We start from the raw sequence: 20,121 nt of genomic DNA, 5'->3' as shown, positions 1-20,121 counted from the left end.
CTTTAATTCAGACACCATGATCATTATCATCTTGTCTTTCCTCTATTAGTAGAGCACTAGAGCTTGGTTCCCGGAACACATTCTGTTGCGCCACTCTGGTATATGGAGCTAGGCAAGGTCAATTACCTTGGTTTAGTTTTACTTTCTTCCATCAACATGAGTGTTTGCTATTCTTCAAATGCTAACTCTAAATAATAATAACACGATAAGAGATAATTTAGACCATATATTATTTCAATAGAGTATGATTACAATGATTTAGTCATATCATCATATTGACATATTTCAAACATTACAATTTGTGGAACATATTCCACAAGTCTATATGCAAAAAACTATAACTCAAACTTTTTCACTTTGATCAAATCGCAGATACTTGTTTTTCTTGTTAATTTAATATCATTTCTTCATTCTGAAATTCTTTGAACACATCAAATAGTTTCAGGCTTATGTTTCATTTAGAAAATGCACATATTTACTTAAGTCAACAATGGAGTTTATGAAATAATGATATCCACTACTTGCTGAAATCCAGTACATCATTATGTATGATACTCAACAATTTTAGCTCACATTCCGTTTTACCAGAACATAGAATTTTATTCATAAGGGATAATTTACACGTGTCAAAAGATCAAATATCTAAAGACCTTGTGATTCATCGGAATGGAGCACATAATACCAACATGAATTAAGTGGTAGTGTCATTCAAAAATGATGCCATTATCAAGTTTGGATATTTTCCGGCATTTTAGTGTTTTTATAAACATTCAATCTATCATTAGCGGGATTATAATATAAATAACCATTCATAACCAAATGTGAACATAAAAGACTTTATTCATAAGAAGGACAACTAACTTGTCTCTGACTCGTATGAATAATTGTCTTGCGAGATGCAAGGCATGCTAATAAGGCTCACACTCACAACGATTACAAATATTTATTGAAGTCCATATAACTGATCCAAATGATAGATGTGGGGAGAGGTTGCCATTGACTATCAACCATCTTTCTTTCCATAGGCTTAACCACCATTTGTGGGCCACCCGGACTTGACGGTATTGGACTACGTTGTTAGTATACTCATGAAGCATATCCACAACAACTAGTCCATTTAAAAGAGGGTGTGCTGCCCATCTCTAATCTCATGTTTAGATGCTAGTTTAAAGTAGTGATACTTCTCCAAACCATGTACCCCTTGGCCAGAGGAAGGGAATATATTGTTTGTGTTGTTATATTTAGACTAGCTGACATCTTGGTTATTGGTGGCTAGTCTGCCGGGTCAAATCACCACCCTAGTAAAACTTCCAAACCCACTTCAACATGAGTGTGATGTTCATCATTTTTGTGTTGATATGCGCTAACCTACTAGACTCCTTTCGTCGACAAACCATTGACAAATTCACCAAGTGGTATCTGTGTTTAGGGTCAGATCCTTCCTAATAAAGTTGTGAGCGGTGTGTATCATACTTTGCATGGACCCCTTCCTTGAGGAGAAAACCCATTGCATGGTAGGAAGTATTTGGACATGACCAATTTCCCCCGAAGAGAGGAATCTACCCTGCCACAGATCCACTAGAGTGGAAACTTTTCATCAACCAAAAAAACCGACTGTTCCATCGTCATGTTCCTATCTCACACCGATAAGCCTAGATAAATATACAAAAATATATCCAACCGACAACTCAACTTGTTAGAGACCCGATGATGGACCTCCATGGGTTGACCCATAACAATTACTTTCACTCTTGTGGATGTTTGATCTTCAACCCGAACATGTCCAGAAAATAGATGAGTAAAACGTTAGACATGTGCATAAAACGGAACTGCACCTAGTTTGCGCCCCTCTCGTCAGTGCGCTCGGGTGGCCTCGAAGAGAACGAAGACGGGTTAATTAAAAGATAAAAATTCCCATGTGGGAATTAGCATAATTAGCAACCATCAAAGCTACTCCGGCGAGTTCAGGGCACACATAAAATAAGATTGGGACTCTGATGTGGGAAATCCACTTTGGCTCATATAAGCATATGAACCCGTTGTGCGAAAATACATTTTGAAGTGTCAAAAAAAATTTGAAATAAAATTTTGCATGTACATCTAGACATTTTATGTTCGTACACAAGTTTTCAGAAAAAAATAAAATTTCTATGTCTCCTGTAAAAAAGACAAATTTTGATGCTACAACAGGACTATGTACAAGACATTTTTTTTTGTCTTTTTTGTACATGCCACATAAAATATTGTTTTTCAACGAAAACTTGTGTACGAACATAGAATGTCACGATGTACACCATAAATTTTATGTCAAAAATTTTAACATTTTTAAATTGTTTTTTAATTATTTTGCATAATGGGTGCAAATGCTCCTATAAGCCAAAACGCCTCCTCCCTCGGATGTGCACTTTTGAAGAATTGAGACTAACTTAGAACCCCCCAAATACTTATAGGGTGTATTTCACTCTTTATGACACATCCGGATCCTTCTCGCCAAAGGAAAAAAAAAACAATGATGATATTCTAGTGTTGCCGCTTTTGTACGGGCATATTAAGAATATGTCTTTTTAAATTATATTAAGTAATAACCTCTTGTTAATTTCTCTAGATTGGTACGTGTAATTTAGGTGTACTAGTCATGCTGCGGAATGATGTTGTTTGTTGTTTCAGAGCGGGTATTATGTCTCAGTTGTGTTGAGGAACTGTTTTATGCAGCCCTTGTACCGGAGCTGAACAGCTTAGTTTTATGAACAAACTTCAGATGTCAGTGGCAAGATCTAACCACAAAAATGTAAACCAAATCGAATGATTATAACTTCGGACATAAACAAGCAGCTCCTTTAGGAAAAATAAATAAATCCAGAAGACAAGCAGCAACTTACCACAAGGTACACGTTCAGAGGTAGCTAGTACCAGCTCGAGATGCCCCTGATGGTCCATATGCGTCTGTATTACGAATGCTCTCCATTATATAAACATATCATTGACAAAATGACATGTCCTCAGCAAACATCATATGGACCATGCATGTTACGGCCGCCCCAAAGTCAAATTAAGGTGCAAGAAACCGATGCCCAAAATAAAATTGATTCTTCAAATGTAGTCGTTAACGAAGAAGGATACTGACATACTGTTGCCAGATGGCGATCCAGAGAGCCAGACGTGGCTCGTCTAGTACGTAGTATCCACCGATGCAGATGCAGATGGCCACAAAAACTACAAAATCAATACTACAGCAAATCCAGTAAACTGATATGATCTGGAGGATTTTTCAAGCAAATCCAGTGAATTCCTGCTGTAATAAGTTCCATCTTGAGTAAATCGGCGGTCAGCAAATGTGAACATTTATATACAATATATACTATCGTTGTATTATTTTTCGAACTATTATACTAGTACACAACAGGACACGACGATGTGGTGCTGGTTGGTGAGTGTCATGTGAAACAAAGCACCTTCCATAAAAATACTCACGATTTGCTCCTCCTTCCCGTCCACTTCGTCTTTGGTCTTCCCCCTCCTCCTCCAAAACCAACTCCCGTTTCTCGATCTCAATCGATCCCATAAATTCCTCCCCGGCCTCACAAATCACCTTCGCCGTCCTGCACGGCCTCCGGCCTCCCGCAGGTGTCTCTTGTGCGTTTCCTCTGCATCTTCTGCATCAGAGGTCGCGCGCCTTTCCAAACAAGATTCGCGGCGGAAAGCTTCTTTTTTTTCCTGAAGGAGCAAAAGGTCGCAGGTTCAGATTCAGAGCTGCATCTGAGGAAAGCTGAGCGCTTTTGCTCGCCTCTTTTGGCTTTGGGGGAAAACGGATTGGATCTCTGTGCAGGAGTCTATTTCCAAGTTTGGGTCAAGTCGAGGAGCTCGATTTGGGGCGGGTAAGAAACGATGCCTTCCTCTCTAGCACCGCTTCCATTTTGCATCCGGTTGCTCCACTTTCGGCAGCTCTAAACTTTATAATGATATATCTGCAATATTTTCCGTGCTCCGATTGCTCGGTTAAATGTTTACCTTTTTTCGTTTGTTTTCTCATAGATGAGATGGACAGTAAACCTCCTTCTGCCCTTCCATTTCACAACATGGAAGTAGAATTTCTCTGCAAGTTCCTGTAGATATTATGCCTGCCCACAGTAGCTAAGAGATTTGCAGTGCACTGCAGGTCATAAAGGAGGGATAGAGAAGGTCAAACTTCCCCTTGTTTCTCTGGAAACAGCGGGTCAAAATTGTGGTACACAGGCGCATGATATGAATAGATTTTTTGAATAAAAATAAAATATCGTCTTCTGTTAGCCTTTCGCAATCAGAGAGCTTCTTTTTTCCTTCCTGAAACTTCACCAATCACCATCAGAGAGTTGGCTGTCTGTGTTGCCAATTTGCCATCATCTATCGTGTATTGAGTGCGCGACTAGAACCTTTAGCCCACTGACTAGAGACTATTCAAATGGGAATGGTATTCTCTAGAGCGGTATTGACTCAATCACACATGGTTTGGTTCGTCTGGGATTCGCCTATACGGGCTAGTTGCTTTCCTTAGTGGATGCTGCTTAGTTTACAGTACACGCTAATCTTCCTATTTGGTGGCTACATAGTTTTCTCTTGGCTGTGCTATTGACCGTTTGGTTGTCTCCATTGGGTGCATACGTTAGCAAGTAATTGTTTTCTTCCGGTGACCTTTGGATTTTTAAATCAAAGAAAAATATTTAGAGATCGGAGTTTTCTTTCTGTTTGCAGGAGATCAGCAATTACTGATGTTTTTATCTTGTGTATATGCAGTGGTGGCAAGCTCGTTTGGAAGATCCTGATAGCTAGGAAATTGGTGAAGTTCTGGTTGTCGCGCAGTTCCTGAAGAGATGTCTTTCCGCAGCATAGTCCGTGATGTTAGAGAGAGCTTTGGAAGCTTATCAAGGCGGGGTTTTGAGGTGAGGATTTCGGGTCTCCCTGGTCTTTCCGGCCATCACAGAGGGAAGTCTGTTGGATCTCTGAGTGCACTGCATGACCGAGCTGCAATAGTTGATCAAAATGGCTGGGCTGGTCTACCTCCTGAACTACTCCGCGATGTAATGAAAAGACTGGAGGAAGGCGAGAGCACTTGGCCGTCCCGCAAAGATGTTGTTGCTTGTGCAGCTGCCTGCAAGGCATGGAGAGAGATCTGTAAAGATATAGTGCAGAGCCCAGAGTTCTGTGGGAAACTCACTTTTCCATTGTCTCTTAAACAGGTAAGGATTCAACTGAGTTTAATTTCCTGATGTATATTTTATTCTCATCTTACATCCTAACATAATATGAACTTGAGAAATGATTCTCGCCCAAATCTTAAGAAACTGACATAGCAGTAATTCGTATGCTTAGCAATTGCAAGTGACTTGTGGCAATTCAAAAATTGCTTCTCCGGTAAGATATGCTTACTCAGTGGCGTAGCTATTGCACAAGCTACAAGTCAGGACGAGCCACCGCTCTCCCAACTTTGAAAGATTTACTGAAAGATTTTTATTACTCCCTCCGTTCCCCAAAAAGCTTCTTAGCTTTTTCTAGACAAAGTTGAGAAGCTCTTTTAGGAACGGAGGGAGTGCAAGGTTTAGAAGGAAAAAAATAAAGCATTTTGCCCCCCCCCCCCCCCATAGAATTTTTGCAAGCTCCAGTACTGTGCTTACTTACAAAAGTTTGCATTTTTTGACATTGATTTTTTTAATCTACAGCCAGGACCTCGAGATGGATTAATCCAGTGCTTTATAAAAAGGGACAAATCAACATTAACCTATTATCTCTACTTGTGTCTTAGCCCTGGTAAGCATATCTTCTGCTTCCCTCATTAATCTCATACTGAAAAATTCCTGCGTATAATTTGGATACCTGCAGACTTTGTTTAGTATCTTCCTAGTAAGCATTGCTAAGTGATGTGCTAATTATATGTTCTGTATCATGTAGCCGTGCTTAGTGAGAATGGGAAGTTCCTGCTAGCAGCTAAGAGGAATCGACGGACAACATATACCGAATATGTAATTTCTGTGGATTCTAAAAATATCTCGCGATCAAGTAACGGCTATGTTGGAAAAATGAGGTGGAGTACATTCCTTTTCAACATTCTTAGTATTTTACTATAGGTGCATTTAGATCTGACATTGTGTACCAACAGGTCAAATTTTCTTGGCACAAAATTCATCGTTTACGACACTCAGCCGCCATACAATGCTGGGAGCCTTGCCTCATGCCAACGTGCAAGCCGTCGAATCTCTTCTAGAAGGGTTTCACCAAAGGTACCCACTGGTAGCTACCCAGTTGCCCAGGTGAACTATGAGCTAAATGTGCTCGGCACAAGGGGGCCGAGGCGTATGCAGTGCACGATGCATTCCATCCCAGCATCTGCACTAGAGCCGGAAGGTGTGGTACCTGGCCAACCCAAGCAACTCCTTCCTGGTCCATTTGACGAGTCTTTTCGCAGCACATACCCCTCCTCCAGGTTCTCAATTACAGACTTCAGCAGCTCTCGCTTCTCAGAAGTAAGTGGAGTGGTGCAGCCAGACGAGGAGGGTGGGGAGGCTAAGGAGAGGCCTTTAGTTCTCTGCAACAAAGTGCCAAGATGGCATGAGCAGCTGCAGTGTTGGTGCCTCAACTTCCGAGGTCGGGTGACCGTGGCCTCAGTGAAGAACTTCCAGTTGACAGCCGCACCACAACCAGCTGCCGTGCCGTCTGAATCTTCACAGCCGCCCCACCAGCAGCAAGCCCAGCCTTCGAGTTCCTCGTCCTCGTCATCCGATCACGAGAAGGTGATTCTGCAGTTTGGTAAGGTTACGAAGGACATGTTCACCATGGACTACCGATACCCACTCTCAGCGTTCCAGGCATTCGCCATCTGCTTGACCAGTTTCGACACCAAGCTGGCTTGTGAATAGATCGGTATCACTAGTGTATGTGTGTGTGTGTGCGCGTGATAAGTGCATCCTTATTTGTCTTTTTTATTTCTGTTGTTGATTTACTTATTTGTTCCTCTACTGTCAAGAATGGCAAGAAATCTGAAGGTCTCTTATTTGCTGCATTTATTTCAAAGCCTGTGAAATTGTTTGTACATTGTAACAGAAAAAATAGACATCTTTGAATCATATGCATTTTATTTCCTGGCCAATGACGTGTACATGACTAATTACTGATGCACGTGAACTCCTCTTAAACTGTGCTGGGACAAATGCTCTTTCTGAGGTGTGGTCATCAGAGGGTTGATGGCAGAAAATGGTGCTGTGTTATGGAACACCTGGGTGCAATTTGGATTTACGAAACCAGCTACTGATTATATGTTCCTGAGGAAGCATTTAAAAAGGAGAATTTTACAGTTCAATGGTCTACAGCTCTGCAAATTATATACAGTTAGCAATCTACAATCTTCAGACACTCCTGGAATCTTGCAACATAAAATGCATAACTAATGTTTAGAGAAACAACCCTGTGATCAATCAGCACTCCCCAAATTCATCCAAATTTCAGCATCCTGACCCTCACCCGATGAACAACTTGGTGATGTACACATACGGGCATCGGTGGAGACAATTTCTCATTGCAACGACAGACTCATAGACAATCAACAAAGTCCATTGCAGCGCTATTTCTGCACAGGAGATGAGGGGTATGCAGCATTGCCAACTGAAATGTCCAGGACCCTAGCTTCACTTGAGCTCTCAGCCATAGTTCGGATAACAGGAATCTCATTATCTGAATCAGGCGTGCAGCCAGTTGTGTGGTATGTCGCACCATTGCTTCCAGTTCCGAACTCTTCATCACTCAATTCATCTGACCGGCGCCGTGTGGTCTTCAGGACGTCAAGTCCCATCTCAAGATCATCCTCCACTTTGGCTCGTGGACGATGGGGCGTCTCATCTTCCAGTGCACTAGAGCGGCTGAACCGTGGCTGGGATGCCACGTGTTCCTCTTGAACAATGGCTCTCAGGTTGATCCTAGAAGGCTTCCTTTTCGTGCAGAGAACCTCAAAACAATTGTGCATGCAGCCAAGGTTGAACGCGTTGGGTTGGTTGCTGTATTTGTACTTGAGATTCTCATATGTTGTCTTGGGAAAAAAGAAGTGGAGATTTAATCAGGATAAATGAAGTTGTACAAGCATTGCATAAAAAAGGCCTGCTATAGAAAACACATCCAATGAGATTTGCTACGATCACAAACATTTCAAATTAGCCAATACAAGCATCATATCTTAATCTTTATGTGAGAATGGATTACTGACTGGTGAAAATAGAAACCTTCTACAGTGTATCTGAAGGTGTTAGTTTAGGTGTTGTGCCTTCTTCATAGTTATGGGGGACTAACCTTATTATTTGCAATGAGGTATGAGTGAAATCCGGTGAGACCACCAACGAACCAGAAACAAATGAAACAATACGCCATGACTGCCACTGATGCTGGAGATGTTTTAATTGCCTCCACCACTGAATGATGGCCCTTATTCATGAGAAGACTGATGTACAATGCACACATTGAAAATACATAGAAACACAGGACTGCTGCTGAAGCAACAAACCAGAAGAAGTAGCTGTAATTGCGCTGCAAAGGAGAACATAAATGCAGATAAGCTGAGATTATTTTGATAGGAAGAGCTGTGAGGTTGTCAAAGGTCAAATAACTCATAGCTTGATTCTTTTAATAAGGAAAAATAAATAAGCATAACAAACCTGTCCAATACATTGACCAACCCAAGGGCAGTGGTGATCAAACCGCTCGACACAATTATCACATTTCGAACAGTGGGAGCAGCGAGGAGGCCGATATAACATGCAAGTTTCACAATATTTTACTCTCACAGGCACACCATTGACCATAATCTCTTTTATCCGAGGGAACTGAAGAGTATGAGGAGCTGAAGCGTCATGAGAGAACTCCTCCACAGGTGGATGTGAATTCCGTGGTACAATACCTGGATCTTGAGATGAGGTCAAGAAGAGCAGTAACAGTACCTAACAATCAGATTTTGCAGAGAGAACATACTATGATTTGGTTATTGTTTACAAAGTAGCATGGAGCAAAATTCACAAAAGAACGTCCACTCTTGAGAAAGAACATAACACATGGAGAACCGTAACAAAAAAATACGTATTATTCTGCAAGATCAGAACATGGATAAAATTACTAGTAATTGCTCAATAGATCAAACTAACAACAACATGGAGCGGCAATTTTCCAAGTCCAGACATAAATATAGAACCATGCATGAAGTATATGTAAGTGAAAAAGTGGATAACTGGCAATAAGAAAAGGAAGATCAAAGTATCACACAATGAGAGAAGTTCTACTTTAACATACAACGTGCAGTTACGATCAAAATTCAAATGATGTATCATCAACGTCAAGCTTGATCTATGCGACTCTGTACTCAGCTAAAAATTATCTTACGAGGTTCCCTTGATGAGAGAAACAAAAGTTCTTAGCTTATTCTCAACTATATTCACATCATAAATTCTAAACTGCAATCATAAAAAGATAGCGACATCCTGGTAAAGTTTAACCATTAACCCTTGTTTTATGATCATAATGGTGGCAAACTTAATTACTAATACACCAAACCAAAGCTACAGCACGTGGAACATATTGACATGTATGTCTGATTAACTCAGATTAGATACTGAAACTTTGCATGTTTCAAACTATTTTTGCGCTGAAGCTCTCAGAAAATATGTCAACATTTTGGTATTTCTCCAACTGAAAGAAGCACACAAGTGATCTCTGGTGAACAACAAATCCTATCATCCTATGCAAGACCTTAGCGTAATTCTTTAGTAGATATGCAAAGAATGCTTACTCACATGAACTGTCAGGGCTACAGTAACAACCAGAATTGCATACCCTGCATTATATGCAGGAAATATGTGTATGAGATGCTTGGCCACAAAGATGCAAAAGACAACAACAGGGGTCGCGATCAGCGCGAAAGATAGTAGAGTGGCCTTGGCATCTGGTCCAAAGATCAACCTTCCACCACACCAGATTATCTGAAGAAAATGAGAAAAATCAATGAAACATCTGACAGCTTCACGGGAGCTACTGATACAACATACCATAGCATGAGCAGAGTAAATATGTCAATGCAGTTTCCTTCATCGAACCCCTCCCCACCCCCTCAAAACAATTTCCCTTTCTTTAAACCCTTAACTAATCAGTTCAGTGGCCTGAATAGTGATAAAATAGGTCAACGGAACTAACGGATCACCCTACAGACAAGTTGAAAGCATGCCTACACAAGAAAGTAATGAGACGCAATGTTTGCAAGCCTACTGCATAATTTTCTAAGAAACCTGAGCCTGGTTGGATTAGCACCAACATAGGCTGCACAGAGAAACTTGGACCTCCCAATTGGATTATCCTATTAGGGAGAGGAAGGTCTCCATTTACACTGTCACCCCAGCTCCAAATCGACCGACAATAATTTAATCACCTATCTCGTCAGTAGTGTAGTTTAATACACAAATCACATGCAAATCAATCAACTAACCAGGTAAAGATACGGCCTTAACCCATTCCAACTGTCACCCTCTTCTTCCTCACCAGGTTAGAAACAACAATACAACATGTCTCCACAAGATAATAGACCCACAAATCAAGAAGAGTAGACGAGCACGATTTTTCTGAACCCAAGAAAGAATAGGGGAAGAGTGGGAGAGAGACGGTGATGGAGTAATCTAATCTCACGTACGTTGTTGCCTTTCCAGACTTGGTAGACCTTCAGCGGCTTGGCCATGGCCGCGCCGCCGCCTGCCGCCGCGCCGAAGCAGGAGGGAAGGAAAATCCACCAATCGTCGCAGCCAGCCCTTGTACTCCTCCGTCCACCGGGAGGAAGGAACTCTTATTCTCTCTCCACCTCCTCTCCCTCTCCGGTTGATTTCCTCCAGAGGCGGGACGCGGCCAGGGGGGCACAGAAGCGAGATGCGATGAATCGCCGGTGGGTCTTCTTCCTCGGTGTGACAGAGATTTATCTATCTGGCTGCAGCCCCAAAAGATTTGATTTTGGATGGCTACAGTCAGGAGAGGTGAGGAGGTAACCTTGTCACGCCGCCGGAGTAGGGAAGCATCTGTTCTTTGTTCCCTGGGACACTTTCTCCCTTCTCACTCTCACTATTTCTTTAATTTTTTACTTTAATTACATGGTATTATTTTCTTATATTCACATTAAATGAATGTCATTATTAATGCCTGAAAATTCGGCCATCAGGTGGTGGAAATTACCCAGGCTCCCAGGAAAAATTGGCAATTTCTCTTTTTTGAGAGAAAAAATGGCAATTTCTCTGGTTGATTGTACTAGCCAAAGTAGGCATGGACCATGACGTACTATATTGCAATGGAACCCCCCTGATCAAGATCCATGTCTCAATTGTCCCTGACTCGCATCATGAATTTCTAAACGGCTGATTTTCAATTCAATGTTCTTATGAAAACTATTACTGGTTAGGGTTTAGGTATTTCTGAGAGCATGTCAAGTGGCTGAGAATTTTGATCTAACTGGTAAAGTGCTTGTTCTCCTCCCAAAATATTTCCCATGCCTTTAGACAGATTTCCACGTGTGGATCTGCAAAGATATGCGATCCTTTACCTCTGGAAAGAATATTAGCTAAAGTAAGTTTTTTTAAAACCAAAACTTCAACTACACGTTCAACCACTATGTGAATAAAGTTATTCTTACTACCTGAGAGGGAGGGAATATATGCTTTCATTTGATGCTATTCTCTCTCTACCTAGTAGTAATTCAGAATGAACTGGCGTGTGATGTGAAGTTCATAGGACCTGGGGTTTCTTTGAAAATAAAGTGGACATGATTTCTTGAGGACAATCTTTGACAGAGCCGAAATCAACTCCATGTGATGTGAATAAATAGCTGTGGTACTGCTGATTGCATGATGCTGTCTGCTGCTTGATTGAATGCTGTGCTGGATTTGGACCAGCAATTTCACCTATCAGTCAGTCGGTCAGTCAGATGAGGGGCCCGCCATTTTCGCCAGCACTCGATCAGATTCATGTAATTGTGGATCTCAATCTTTTGTATAGTTACAGTAACAGAAAATTCTATTTTGGAATTAGTATAATTCTCCTAACTGTTTTCAATTAATCATCATCACTAGGCTGAATTATGTAGCATGTCACATATTTCTTAGGGAAACCATCGAACAACAATCCATGTGGGAAATATACCAGAACTCCGAGGCAACACATGCCTCTGTTAACCAAAAATGAAATATTTGATTTACAACTCATCGATCGGTCGCATCTTGGTAAGCTAAGGGATGATTTACAGCGCAGGGAATATCGTGATCAAAGACAGTACCAACTAATGAAACTCGTACAAGGACAAAAGTGAAGAATAAAAATCCTCAGGACGGGGAAGCAGCACAATGGCACACCCCGCTAACTGAAGCCCTTACGAGAGAAAGAGCAGAGCCAGGAATGTCAGTCCGAAGAAGCAGCTCCACTGGAAGTGCGTAAACCGAGCAGTCGCCGCACTGGAATCACCACCTGTGCTTCCACCCTTGGCTGGAGCCTTGCGTGGCGACGGCGGTGGGGATGGAGGTACCACACAGGTTCCGAATGTTGAATTTTCCTGCAATTCAGAGGTCACAACATCAGCATGCAGTTGCAAGAAACACAACAACATTATCTTAATGAAAGCTGCAAAAAAAAAATCCAAAAAGAAGTTGCGAGAAATGCAACGGATCGGAGCTCTGTTTGAGTGGGAGATAATATAACAGCACTGTAAGACTGACGGTTCCTAAATTCCTATCACCAGTTGTTTCTAGAGCAATGTTCACTCTTTCATTAGCTGCAAGTTTGTTTACCTGTCTTGGATATAGCATGAAATGTGGTATAAGCTAAAGTAATCTACAGCACTGAGTTCTTGTTCTTCACAGCTTTCGTATTACTATGAATAATTTCTGATGATTCAGCAACCTACGCAAATAAAAATACAAATGCGTCCTTACCTTGCAGTAAACAATGTTGTCACAACCACAATTAGCTGCAAGTTTGTTTACCGGGTTAATTGGATAAACGCCACTACAATTTCTGCCTATTTGAGAAACGCCACTACAACTTTCAACTTTGGAAAAATGCCATTGCAATTCTGTGTACGTTTGATAGATGCCATTACAGCCACTTAAACACATGTCACAAACAATATACTCTGTATTTTCAGTCGTATACATTGTCAGGCCCACCAGGATAAAGATGACTAGACTGAGAGCCTCTCTTCCTTTGGCTGTGGAAGGCAGCGAGCATAGTGGCCACGGACGGTGGCGAGCATGGGGCGGCCAGGACCCGACGACTGTAGTCTGCAGCCCCGAATCCTCTCTCGCCGTGGGTGCAGCGGGAGCAAGCAATTTGAGATACATTGAGGAGATTATTTAGCCCAGGACGGACAACTGCTCACTTTGGCTGGAACGGAAAGTGTAGTTTCTACCGGTCCGTTCCTTTGCTTGCTCAAGCGATTGAGTGCCCAGCATTTGCCAGTTCAAGCCAGCCAAATGACAGATGTTGAGCACCAAACGAATGATGTAGATGCTATATGGGATTTTGAACGTGGAGCTATATGAGATTTTTTAGCAACCTGGAGCAATATGAGATCTATTTGTAATTCTCTAATTATATTTTATGACTATTTATCGTATGATTTCTGCAATTTCAAGGGTGGACCCCGCCATGTATACGTATTAACGCTTGAAAATATGGAGCATATAGTCTGATATATGTGTTTAAGTGGCTGTAATGGCATCTATCAAATGTACACAGAATTGCAATGGCATTTCTCCAAAGTTGAAAGTTGTAGTGGCGTTTTTCAAATAGGCAGAAATTGTAGTGGCATCTATCCAATTAACCCTGTTTACCTGTCTTGGATATAGCATGAAATGTGGTATAGGCTAAAGCAATCTACAGCACTGAGTTCTTGTTCTTCATGGCTTTCGTATTACTATGACTACTTTCTGATAATTCAGCAACCTATGCAAATAAAAATACAAATGCGTCCATACCTTGCAGTAAGCAATGTTGTCACAACCACATACTAGATGGCCATTAGCCACGTCAGTAGCCAAGGGAGCTCCTCCACCGTCGCTCCTCTGCACAATTTCAAATAATAAGAAACCAAACTGATTGACTTTTTAAATAAACTTCATCCAAGTGAACCAGCGAAACAGTTTGCATGCTAGCTTACCATGTAGAAATCAACAGCGATGTAGTTGGGCCACCGGTTGCCTGAAAGATCGTGGCAGCTTTTTAACATGCTAACAAGTGGTGCTGAATTGTTCCCACAAACCCCAGTTTGACTCGGGTCTGTTGTGAAGAAGTTCATCAGAACAAGCGACTGGCTCTTGGAATTCATGGCAGGAGACTCTGCGCGATTTGGGCATGTACCCTCTACCATACCCTCAGTGCCATCTGCACAGACAAAGCAAAACTATATCAACAGAGGAAGCCACAAAAGGCAAATAAAAGCTTCACATTCTGAATTTTGTTGTTCGAATCTTACATTGGCTTTCTACAACATAGCTCCACTCGAACGCAATCTGATCGCTTGCTTCTTTGGCTTTCTTTGATGTGAAGACTATCAGACGCTCATTCTTGCTAATCATCTCCTTGAGCAAAGGCCAGTTGCCACCGCTCTTTGGCATCTTTGCCACCGGGAACCAATACTTCATGAGGCCCGAAGCATTGAATACTTTTGGCAGGGAACCTGCAACAGTGTAGTCTTCCAGAAAAACTGTAATTACTTCCGAAGGGTTCGCTGCAAGGAACGTCTGGATTTCTTTGAAGACATTGATGGCAGGTTGCTGAACAGAACCAACTCAAGATCAGATATACAATAACAAGATGCTTTTTACGAGAGGAAATTGTTCAACTCATGATGAGATAATATTACATATGCTGTAAAATTGTAGCAGTTCCCGCCAAATGAGTGGCATAGCCAGACATCATTGTTGAAATCGTAAGTGTCAAGCATCAGGCCCCTAACACCATTCTGCACATAATTAGGTAGAGATTCCCAAGGTCAATATTTTCAAATAGCAACTGACAGTCCACGATTCAGAGTATGATTGAACCACCAAAAGATGTATCATGGTGGTGTATAGAAACAACTGAAAATAGACAGTATATTTGTATAATCCGGAATCACCCCAATAAAACCTATAGTTTAAAACCAATTGCATTTTACAGTAGGAAATTAAGACATGTCTGCATAACAAAAGAAAACATAATAGCAGCCTACTAAATCGTTTTGGGTTGGCTTCTTCTTTTGTTTCTTCAGCTTTCGTTTTTTCTGTTACAAAATCAGCTCAGGAAGTTTCTACTAGATACTATAGGGCAAGCAGAATACTGCAAGGAAAATTGGCTTGTTTCATTATTTCAACATAATGTTAGCCTACGTGTGACGCGTGGCTAGAAATAACTACCAAAAACAAGACCTATGACTCCAAGTCTCACCATCATCAACACTGTATTGTAAAAACTTTTTACATGAAATTTCTACTTTCAGAACGCTGACTGGGAAAATGAAACGGCAGGATGGCAAGATAAATTAGTTAAATGTGGTCCACTCCTTTCCTTCAGACCAAAGCAACCAACACCTTCACAGCATAATACCTGAACCGACATGATTACAACAACCCCTGTTAGGCAATCATCAGTTCCGAGAATCATCTTGTTTTTCAATACATTAAACACTGCCCTGGCTTCATGAGCCAGCTCAATAGGCAAAAGACAATAAATGAATGTACCATGTACAAGTCGCATCAACCATCAAGCCATTCCATGGAGAAACGGGGAAACACCAGTGTCACTGGTGGCATTATCTTCTGTTCTGTATTTCCAGAACAGAAGATAATTACTATTTTCAATTTATCTTTCACTGAAGATAATCGTGCTTTATGAAAAGCACTTTTTTGTTGTTGAAAATAAAGAAATTACAGGGAATGTAGTTGTGAAAATTATCTTTTGAGCATCTTTGTTAGTGATATAACCCAATAAACCTAGCCAAGCCACCATGAATTTACTGAATTTGAGTTCCAAGGTCCATTCCAATACTGACAAGAATCTCTGTGAGCTGGCAAGTAGACCAAACAAAGGTTGGTATGTCACATGTTCAGATTTCAGATGGTGCCATTAGCTATACCGAAATACTAAGGTAGTTGGCATTTGTGGTTATGTATTTAAAGAAATCTGGCAAATGGGTAAGTTATTCGTAGTTTCATACAAAGCATAATCCATAGTGCGATGGAGCAGCACTACATATAGTGATGCGCAAAGAACAACAGACTATTATAACTAGTATCCACATGCATTCTTTTCAATACTCAGTTTGAAAAAGTTACTGTAAAAACTAAAAAGTTTCTTTCTGTACATGTATACTTGAAATTGTTAATGTGGGTTTGTCTTGGACATCCATCCTCTCCTATGTAGAGGCAATTAGGCAAAGGGTCAGAGCGGCGAAAAAAAAAGTGTAGATACCTGGACTGAAATTCAAACAAAAGCATGGGAAAGAGGACAGGAAACAGTGGAGTAGTAGAGCTAGAGCATGGGTCAAGTGTAATACAAAAGGCATTTCTATATGTGTTGGGCAGGCAGCTTTTGTGGATTTCGCTGATATACTCCTCCAAAGGAAGAAAGGTAGGGCAGGTAGGACAGCTGAACATTGTGCGAGCTCTGGCTTTTGGACTAAAGAGGCCCTACTTTGTCTGATCAAAGGGGCAGGTAGTAGCTTAGCTATGAAGGCACATTTCACCATTGGGGAAATCAGAAATGGTTGAATAGACTTAACGAGATTCATGATTAAAGCCTGCGTACAAAGCTACAAGCCTCGTTTGCCGTAAAATAAACTACAATTAAGTTGGTTAATTTAGAAGTTGGTGACAGTTTTAGTTCAATCATCGTTGCTAATGTGAGGGCATTTTGGCGTAGGTATGGATTTCCAAGGAAATGCCACCTTGTGATCCGCAGTACTAAATGTAGTAATTTCCTTGGTAGGGCGGATTTTATAGCCATTAACGAGGAAATGATAAGATGAGATGGGAAATAGCGGTGAGATAAGGTTAGGTGGCGGCAGGCACCACCGCAGCAGCACATGGAAATGGAGTAAATCCGGAGGCACAGGCTGGCGTGGGATCGACGGGGGTTCGCCGGTACTCAGGCGGCGGGCGGAGAAACTGGAAGCGTTGGCAACTAGCTAGGGCGGCGGCGGCGGTGGCGGCGGGGGGTTGGTGTAAGAGACAAAGAAAGAAACAAACCTTGAGCTGCGCGGTGACGGTGTCCTCCTGGTTGGGGGAGATGGCGTTGGTGCCGGCGAGGGAGACGGCGCCGGTGATGGCGAAGGAGTTGTGCGTGGTTAGCCAGGAGTAGTTGTTGAACGGGAGGCCCGTGCCCTGCGCGCGGCGGCGGCGGAGACGGAGGAGCGTCAGTTAAAAAAAATTCAATCTTGATGATAAGCAGCAGCAATCCGCTACACCGAATCAGACAGACCACCATTGCGAGCGAGTGAGCGGCGGCTTACGTACGTGCGTGAGGGGGTCGACGGGGGAGGCGCGCGCGCAGATGCCGGCCCCGCCGTCGCCGCAGGCGGCGCAGTGCATCCTCGGGCCGCAGTTGGCGGAGGAGGCGCACTCGGCGCCTTCCTGCGCGGCCGTGGCCGCCGCGGCGACGAGGAGGAGGAGCGCGAAGGCGAGCAGACGGAGCGCGGTGGCCATGGCGTCGGCGTCGTCCCTCGTCGCGGTGGCAGCAGTTACCAACTCGCCTCGGCGCGGGGAGGAGGACGACACGACTACTTGAGCACTCCAAGTCCCAACAAGGGGTGGTTGGTTACTACTCCTACTTACTGCCTGCTTAGAGCATCTCCACTCGTCCCCCCGACGAGGCCCCCGGCGAGCGTTTTTTCCATCCGGACGGCGTAATTCGGTCCAGTCGCGCCCCCGGTTCCTCGTTTTCGTCCGGATTTGGGCCTAAATCCATCCGGCGATCCCACGCCATCCCCGGCCCCCCGGGAGCGCTCGGGGACTCGGACGAGTGAAAAGCGGGGAAGGGCCCGATCCGTCGGTGACTCGACGCACGAACCCCACCGCCACGTCGCTCAAAATCTCCCCCACCCCTCGTATCTCTCTCGCCGCCGGCACCACCCCGCCGGCTTGTTGCCCGGATTGCGCCGCCACTCCTTCCCCGCTGCCTATATTCCGCCGTGTTTGGACGACGGTCTATCTGGCCGCTCTTCCGCCGGCTCGTTTTTCCGGCCTGCTTGCTCGTCGTCGCTCGCGGCCTCGGGTTGCCTCGACCACGCCCGTCGGTGTTCGTCCATTTGCCTCGCCGGCCATGGACTCGGACGAAGAGGAGGAGCAGATGTTCGTCGAGCTTATGCAAGAAGAGATGGCAAGAGCCGCCCAAGACGAGGAGCACATGATGATCCTTGGTTGCTTGGCAAGCATGTACGGCGGACTGGCAACTCGTCGGCGTGGTGGGTCGGCACGAGGTCGCCGGAAGTGCAAGCCGAGACAGGCGAATGGAGGGCTACGCATGTTGTACGCCGACTACTTCGCCGACAATCCATTGCACGGTGAGAGTGTTTTCCGGCGTCGTTTCAGGATGAGCAGAAAGCTATTTCTGGAAATTGTGTATGCCATCCGCCACTTTGATCCGAGACTCTACAATGCACCAGCTGCTGCAAGATGATCTGGTGGAGCACATATGGAGGCTCCGAGGCAACGCCAACGCCGACGCCAACTAGTCTGTCTTAATTTGTTTGAAAAATTGTGAAATTGTGTGCTTCATTTGTTTCAGCACTTGTTAAACATTGTACTTGTTATCGCCGAATTTGTTTCAGCAATTCTCGTCCTCTTGTTTGCCGAACTTGTTAAATTTTATGTTGAATTTGTTTGAAATATGTCAAATGGTCGAGGTTGGGGTTTCCTGCCGGGGGACGGCTGGAACTTCGGCGCTCCCCACGCCAAATCTTCATCCAATCCGGACGAAAATTTCGCCGGATTTGGGCGTGGGGAGCGCCAACGAGTGGGGATGCTCTTAATAATACTCGTCTAATCCGATTAACTAATGCTCCGAGGATTCAAAAAGATTTAACTACGGAAGGCGATCGCGGAACGTGGCCATGGATGCTGCGTTTGAAAGCCGTGCTGGAGAGGAGTATCGTCTTGACGGCGATTCATAGTCGTCGTCGTACTAATCAACACGTCGCCGGTTATCTACCACGTCGTCGGTTATCTCCACGACGCGCCTTCAAGATCTCACAGTTTGACATGGCAACCTTCCCACGATCTCTCTCCGAGGAAGGTTCAGTTTTCAAGGGGAAAAACCGTTCTCTGTTCTCACATGTTCGTGCTTCCCGTCCATCTGTCTCCCCATCTAGTACATCTAGAACTTCTTTTTTTGCGAATATCTACATCTAGAACTTAGAACGACCGACTCTTCTTGCGAGACCAGGCGGTGGTTGTTAGTTACAGACTTGGTGTTCCTCTGAATTTCGTATGCAAACTGGAACATGCCATTCTTTCGGAACAACTGAAATTTCTGTCAGCATGCTAGTACAAAGTCAATTTTTGTCCGGGCTAAATGGGGCGGCGAAACCCAGACTATTTTGCCCAACGTGCCAAGTCAACTATCTCTAGCCTGTCAGGCAGCAAACCCCATAATTACATGTGCCAAGATCATAGTTTTAAAAACTAGACCAGTGAGTGAACTGGTGAGGCGATCAGTTCTCTAATTGGACCACCGGTTTATCTGGTTCGATGGTGATGGAAAACCACTATTTTTAATTAAATTTAAGCAAAGTTCGGAACAAAATGACCATAGTAGGTATATATGGGGTGTATTTCAATATATAATCACGAAAATGGTGAGTCCAAGTGACATTCGGAGCTATTTGGTGTTATTTATTTCTAGGTGGAGGTCGTGAGTTTGATTCCCCTTGTGACTGTTAGAGTTGTATAGTCTCTATTCTTGTATTCCTAGTGTATGAGGGGTTTACCTGCACATTGTCACACATGTACATGTACTGGCCTATTGTCCTCTGTGAATACTAGTTGCTCATTCACAACATGGTATCAGAGCCCGAGGTCTCGAGTTCGGACTTTTGGTTCAAGTGGCTAGTGCATGAAG

General features: G+C 43.3%; 3 protein-coding genes across 4 annotated transcripts; 1 reads left to right on the top strand and 2 right to left on the bottom strand.

Moving 5' to 3' along the window:
* The first annotated feature begins 3,597 nt into the window (after window positions 1-3,597).
* On the top strand, window positions 3,598-7,117 carry LOC124692026 (tubby-like F-box protein 12). Of its 2 annotated transcripts, none has more exons than XM_047225326.1 (5): window positions 3,598-3,875; window positions 4,771-5,213; window positions 5,694-5,781; window positions 5,923-6,055; window positions 6,131-7,117. In XM_047225326.1, exons 2-5 carry the CDS (start codon window positions 4,848-4,850, stop codon window positions 6,885-6,887), a joined length of 1,344 nt encoding a protein of 447 aa, XP_047081282.1. In that variant the 5' UTR covers window positions 3,598-3,875; window positions 4,771-4,847; the 3' UTR covers window positions 6,888-7,117. The 2 variants fall into 2 exon arrangements, with proteins under 2 accessions (XP_047081282.1, XP_047081288.1); XM_047225332.1 differs by lacking the exon at window positions 3,598-3,875 and adding an exon at window positions 4,446-4,646.
* Window positions 7,118-7,212: 95 nt separating this feature from the next.
* Window positions 7,213-11,084, bottom strand: LOC124692041 (protein S-acyltransferase 8-like). The gene is made up of 5 exons (XM_047225341.1): window positions 10,685-11,084; window positions 9,798-9,983; window positions 8,670-8,951; window positions 8,308-8,541; window positions 7,213-8,050 (listed from the first exon to the last, which is right to left on the bottom strand). The coding sequence occupies exons 1-5, from the start codon at window positions 10,727-10,729 to the stop codon at window positions 7,589-7,591; spliced, it is 1,209 nt and encodes a 402-aa protein (XP_047081297.1). The 5' UTR covers window positions 10,730-11,084; the 3' UTR covers window positions 7,213-7,588.
* Window positions 11,085-12,169: 1,085 nt separating this feature from the next.
* On the bottom strand, window positions 12,170-17,708 carry LOC124656895 (PI-PLC X domain-containing protein At5g67130-like). The gene is made up of 7 exons (XM_047195554.1): window positions 17,520-17,708; window positions 17,253-17,387; window positions 14,891-14,989; window positions 14,501-14,801; window positions 14,186-14,409; window positions 14,004-14,090; window positions 12,170-12,580 (listed from the first exon to the last, which is right to left on the bottom strand). The coding sequence occupies exons 1-7, from the start codon at window positions 17,706-17,708 to the stop codon at window positions 12,401-12,403; spliced, it is 1,215 nt and encodes a 404-aa protein (XP_047051510.1). The 3' UTR covers window positions 12,170-12,400.
* Between the last annotated feature and the right edge of the window lie 2,413 nt (window positions 17,709-20,121).

The sequence above is a fragment of the Lolium rigidum genome, chromosome 1, assembly GCF_022539505.1.
Source record: "Lolium rigidum isolate FL_2022 chromosome 1, APGP_CSIRO_Lrig_0.1, whole genome shotgun sequence".
NCBI lineage: Eukaryota > Viridiplantae > Streptophyta > Magnoliopsida > Poales > Poaceae > Lolium > Lolium rigidum.
The sequence above is the reverse complement of the archived record's forward strand: the minus strand, read 5'-3'. Positions and strand labels throughout refer to the sequence as shown.

What these genes read in the sequence shown, in the direction of transcription:
- LOC124656895 (XM_047195554.1), bottom strand. Translation starts at nt 17,708, where the DNA reads ATGGCCACCGCGCTCCGTCTGCTCGCCTTCGCGCTCCTCCTCCTCGTC. An exon ending in CCGTCACCGCGCAGCTCAAG is followed by an intron (nt 14,990 to 17,252) that starts GTTTGTTTCTTT and finishes AATTATGTGCAG; the next exon opens with AATGGTGTTAGGGGCCTGAT. An exon ending in GCTACAATTTTACAGCATAT is followed by an intron (nt 14,802 to 14,890) that starts GTAATATTATCT and finishes GGTTCTGTTCAG; the next exon opens with CAACCTGCCATCAATGTCTT.
- LOC124692026 (XM_047225326.1), top strand. Translation starts at nt 4,848, where the DNA reads ATGTCTTTCCGCAGCATAGTCCGTGATGTTAGAGAGAGCTTTGGAAGC. An exon ending in TTCCATTGTCTCTTAAACAG is followed by an intron (nt 5,214 to 5,693) that starts GTAAGGATTCAA and finishes TTTAATCTACAG; the next exon opens with CCAGGACCTCGAGATGGATT. An exon ending in GGCTATGTTGGAAAAATGAG is followed by an intron (nt 6,056 to 6,130) that starts GTGGAGTACATT and finishes GTGTACCAACAG; the next exon opens with GTCAAATTTTCTTGGCACAA.
- LOC124692041 (XM_047225341.1), bottom strand. Translation starts at nt 10,729, where the DNA reads ATGGCCAAGCCGCTGAAGGTCTACCAAGTCTGGAAAGGCAACAAC. An exon ending in TTGGTCAATGTATTGGACAG is followed by an intron (nt 8,542 to 8,669) that starts GTTTGTTATGCT and finishes TCTCCTTTGCAG; the next exon opens with CGCAATTACAGCTACTTCTT. An exon ending in ACCTCATTGCAAATAATAAG is followed by an intron (nt 8,051 to 8,307) that starts GTTAGTCCCCCA and finishes TTTTTTCCCAAG; the next exon opens with ACAACATATGAGAATCTCAA.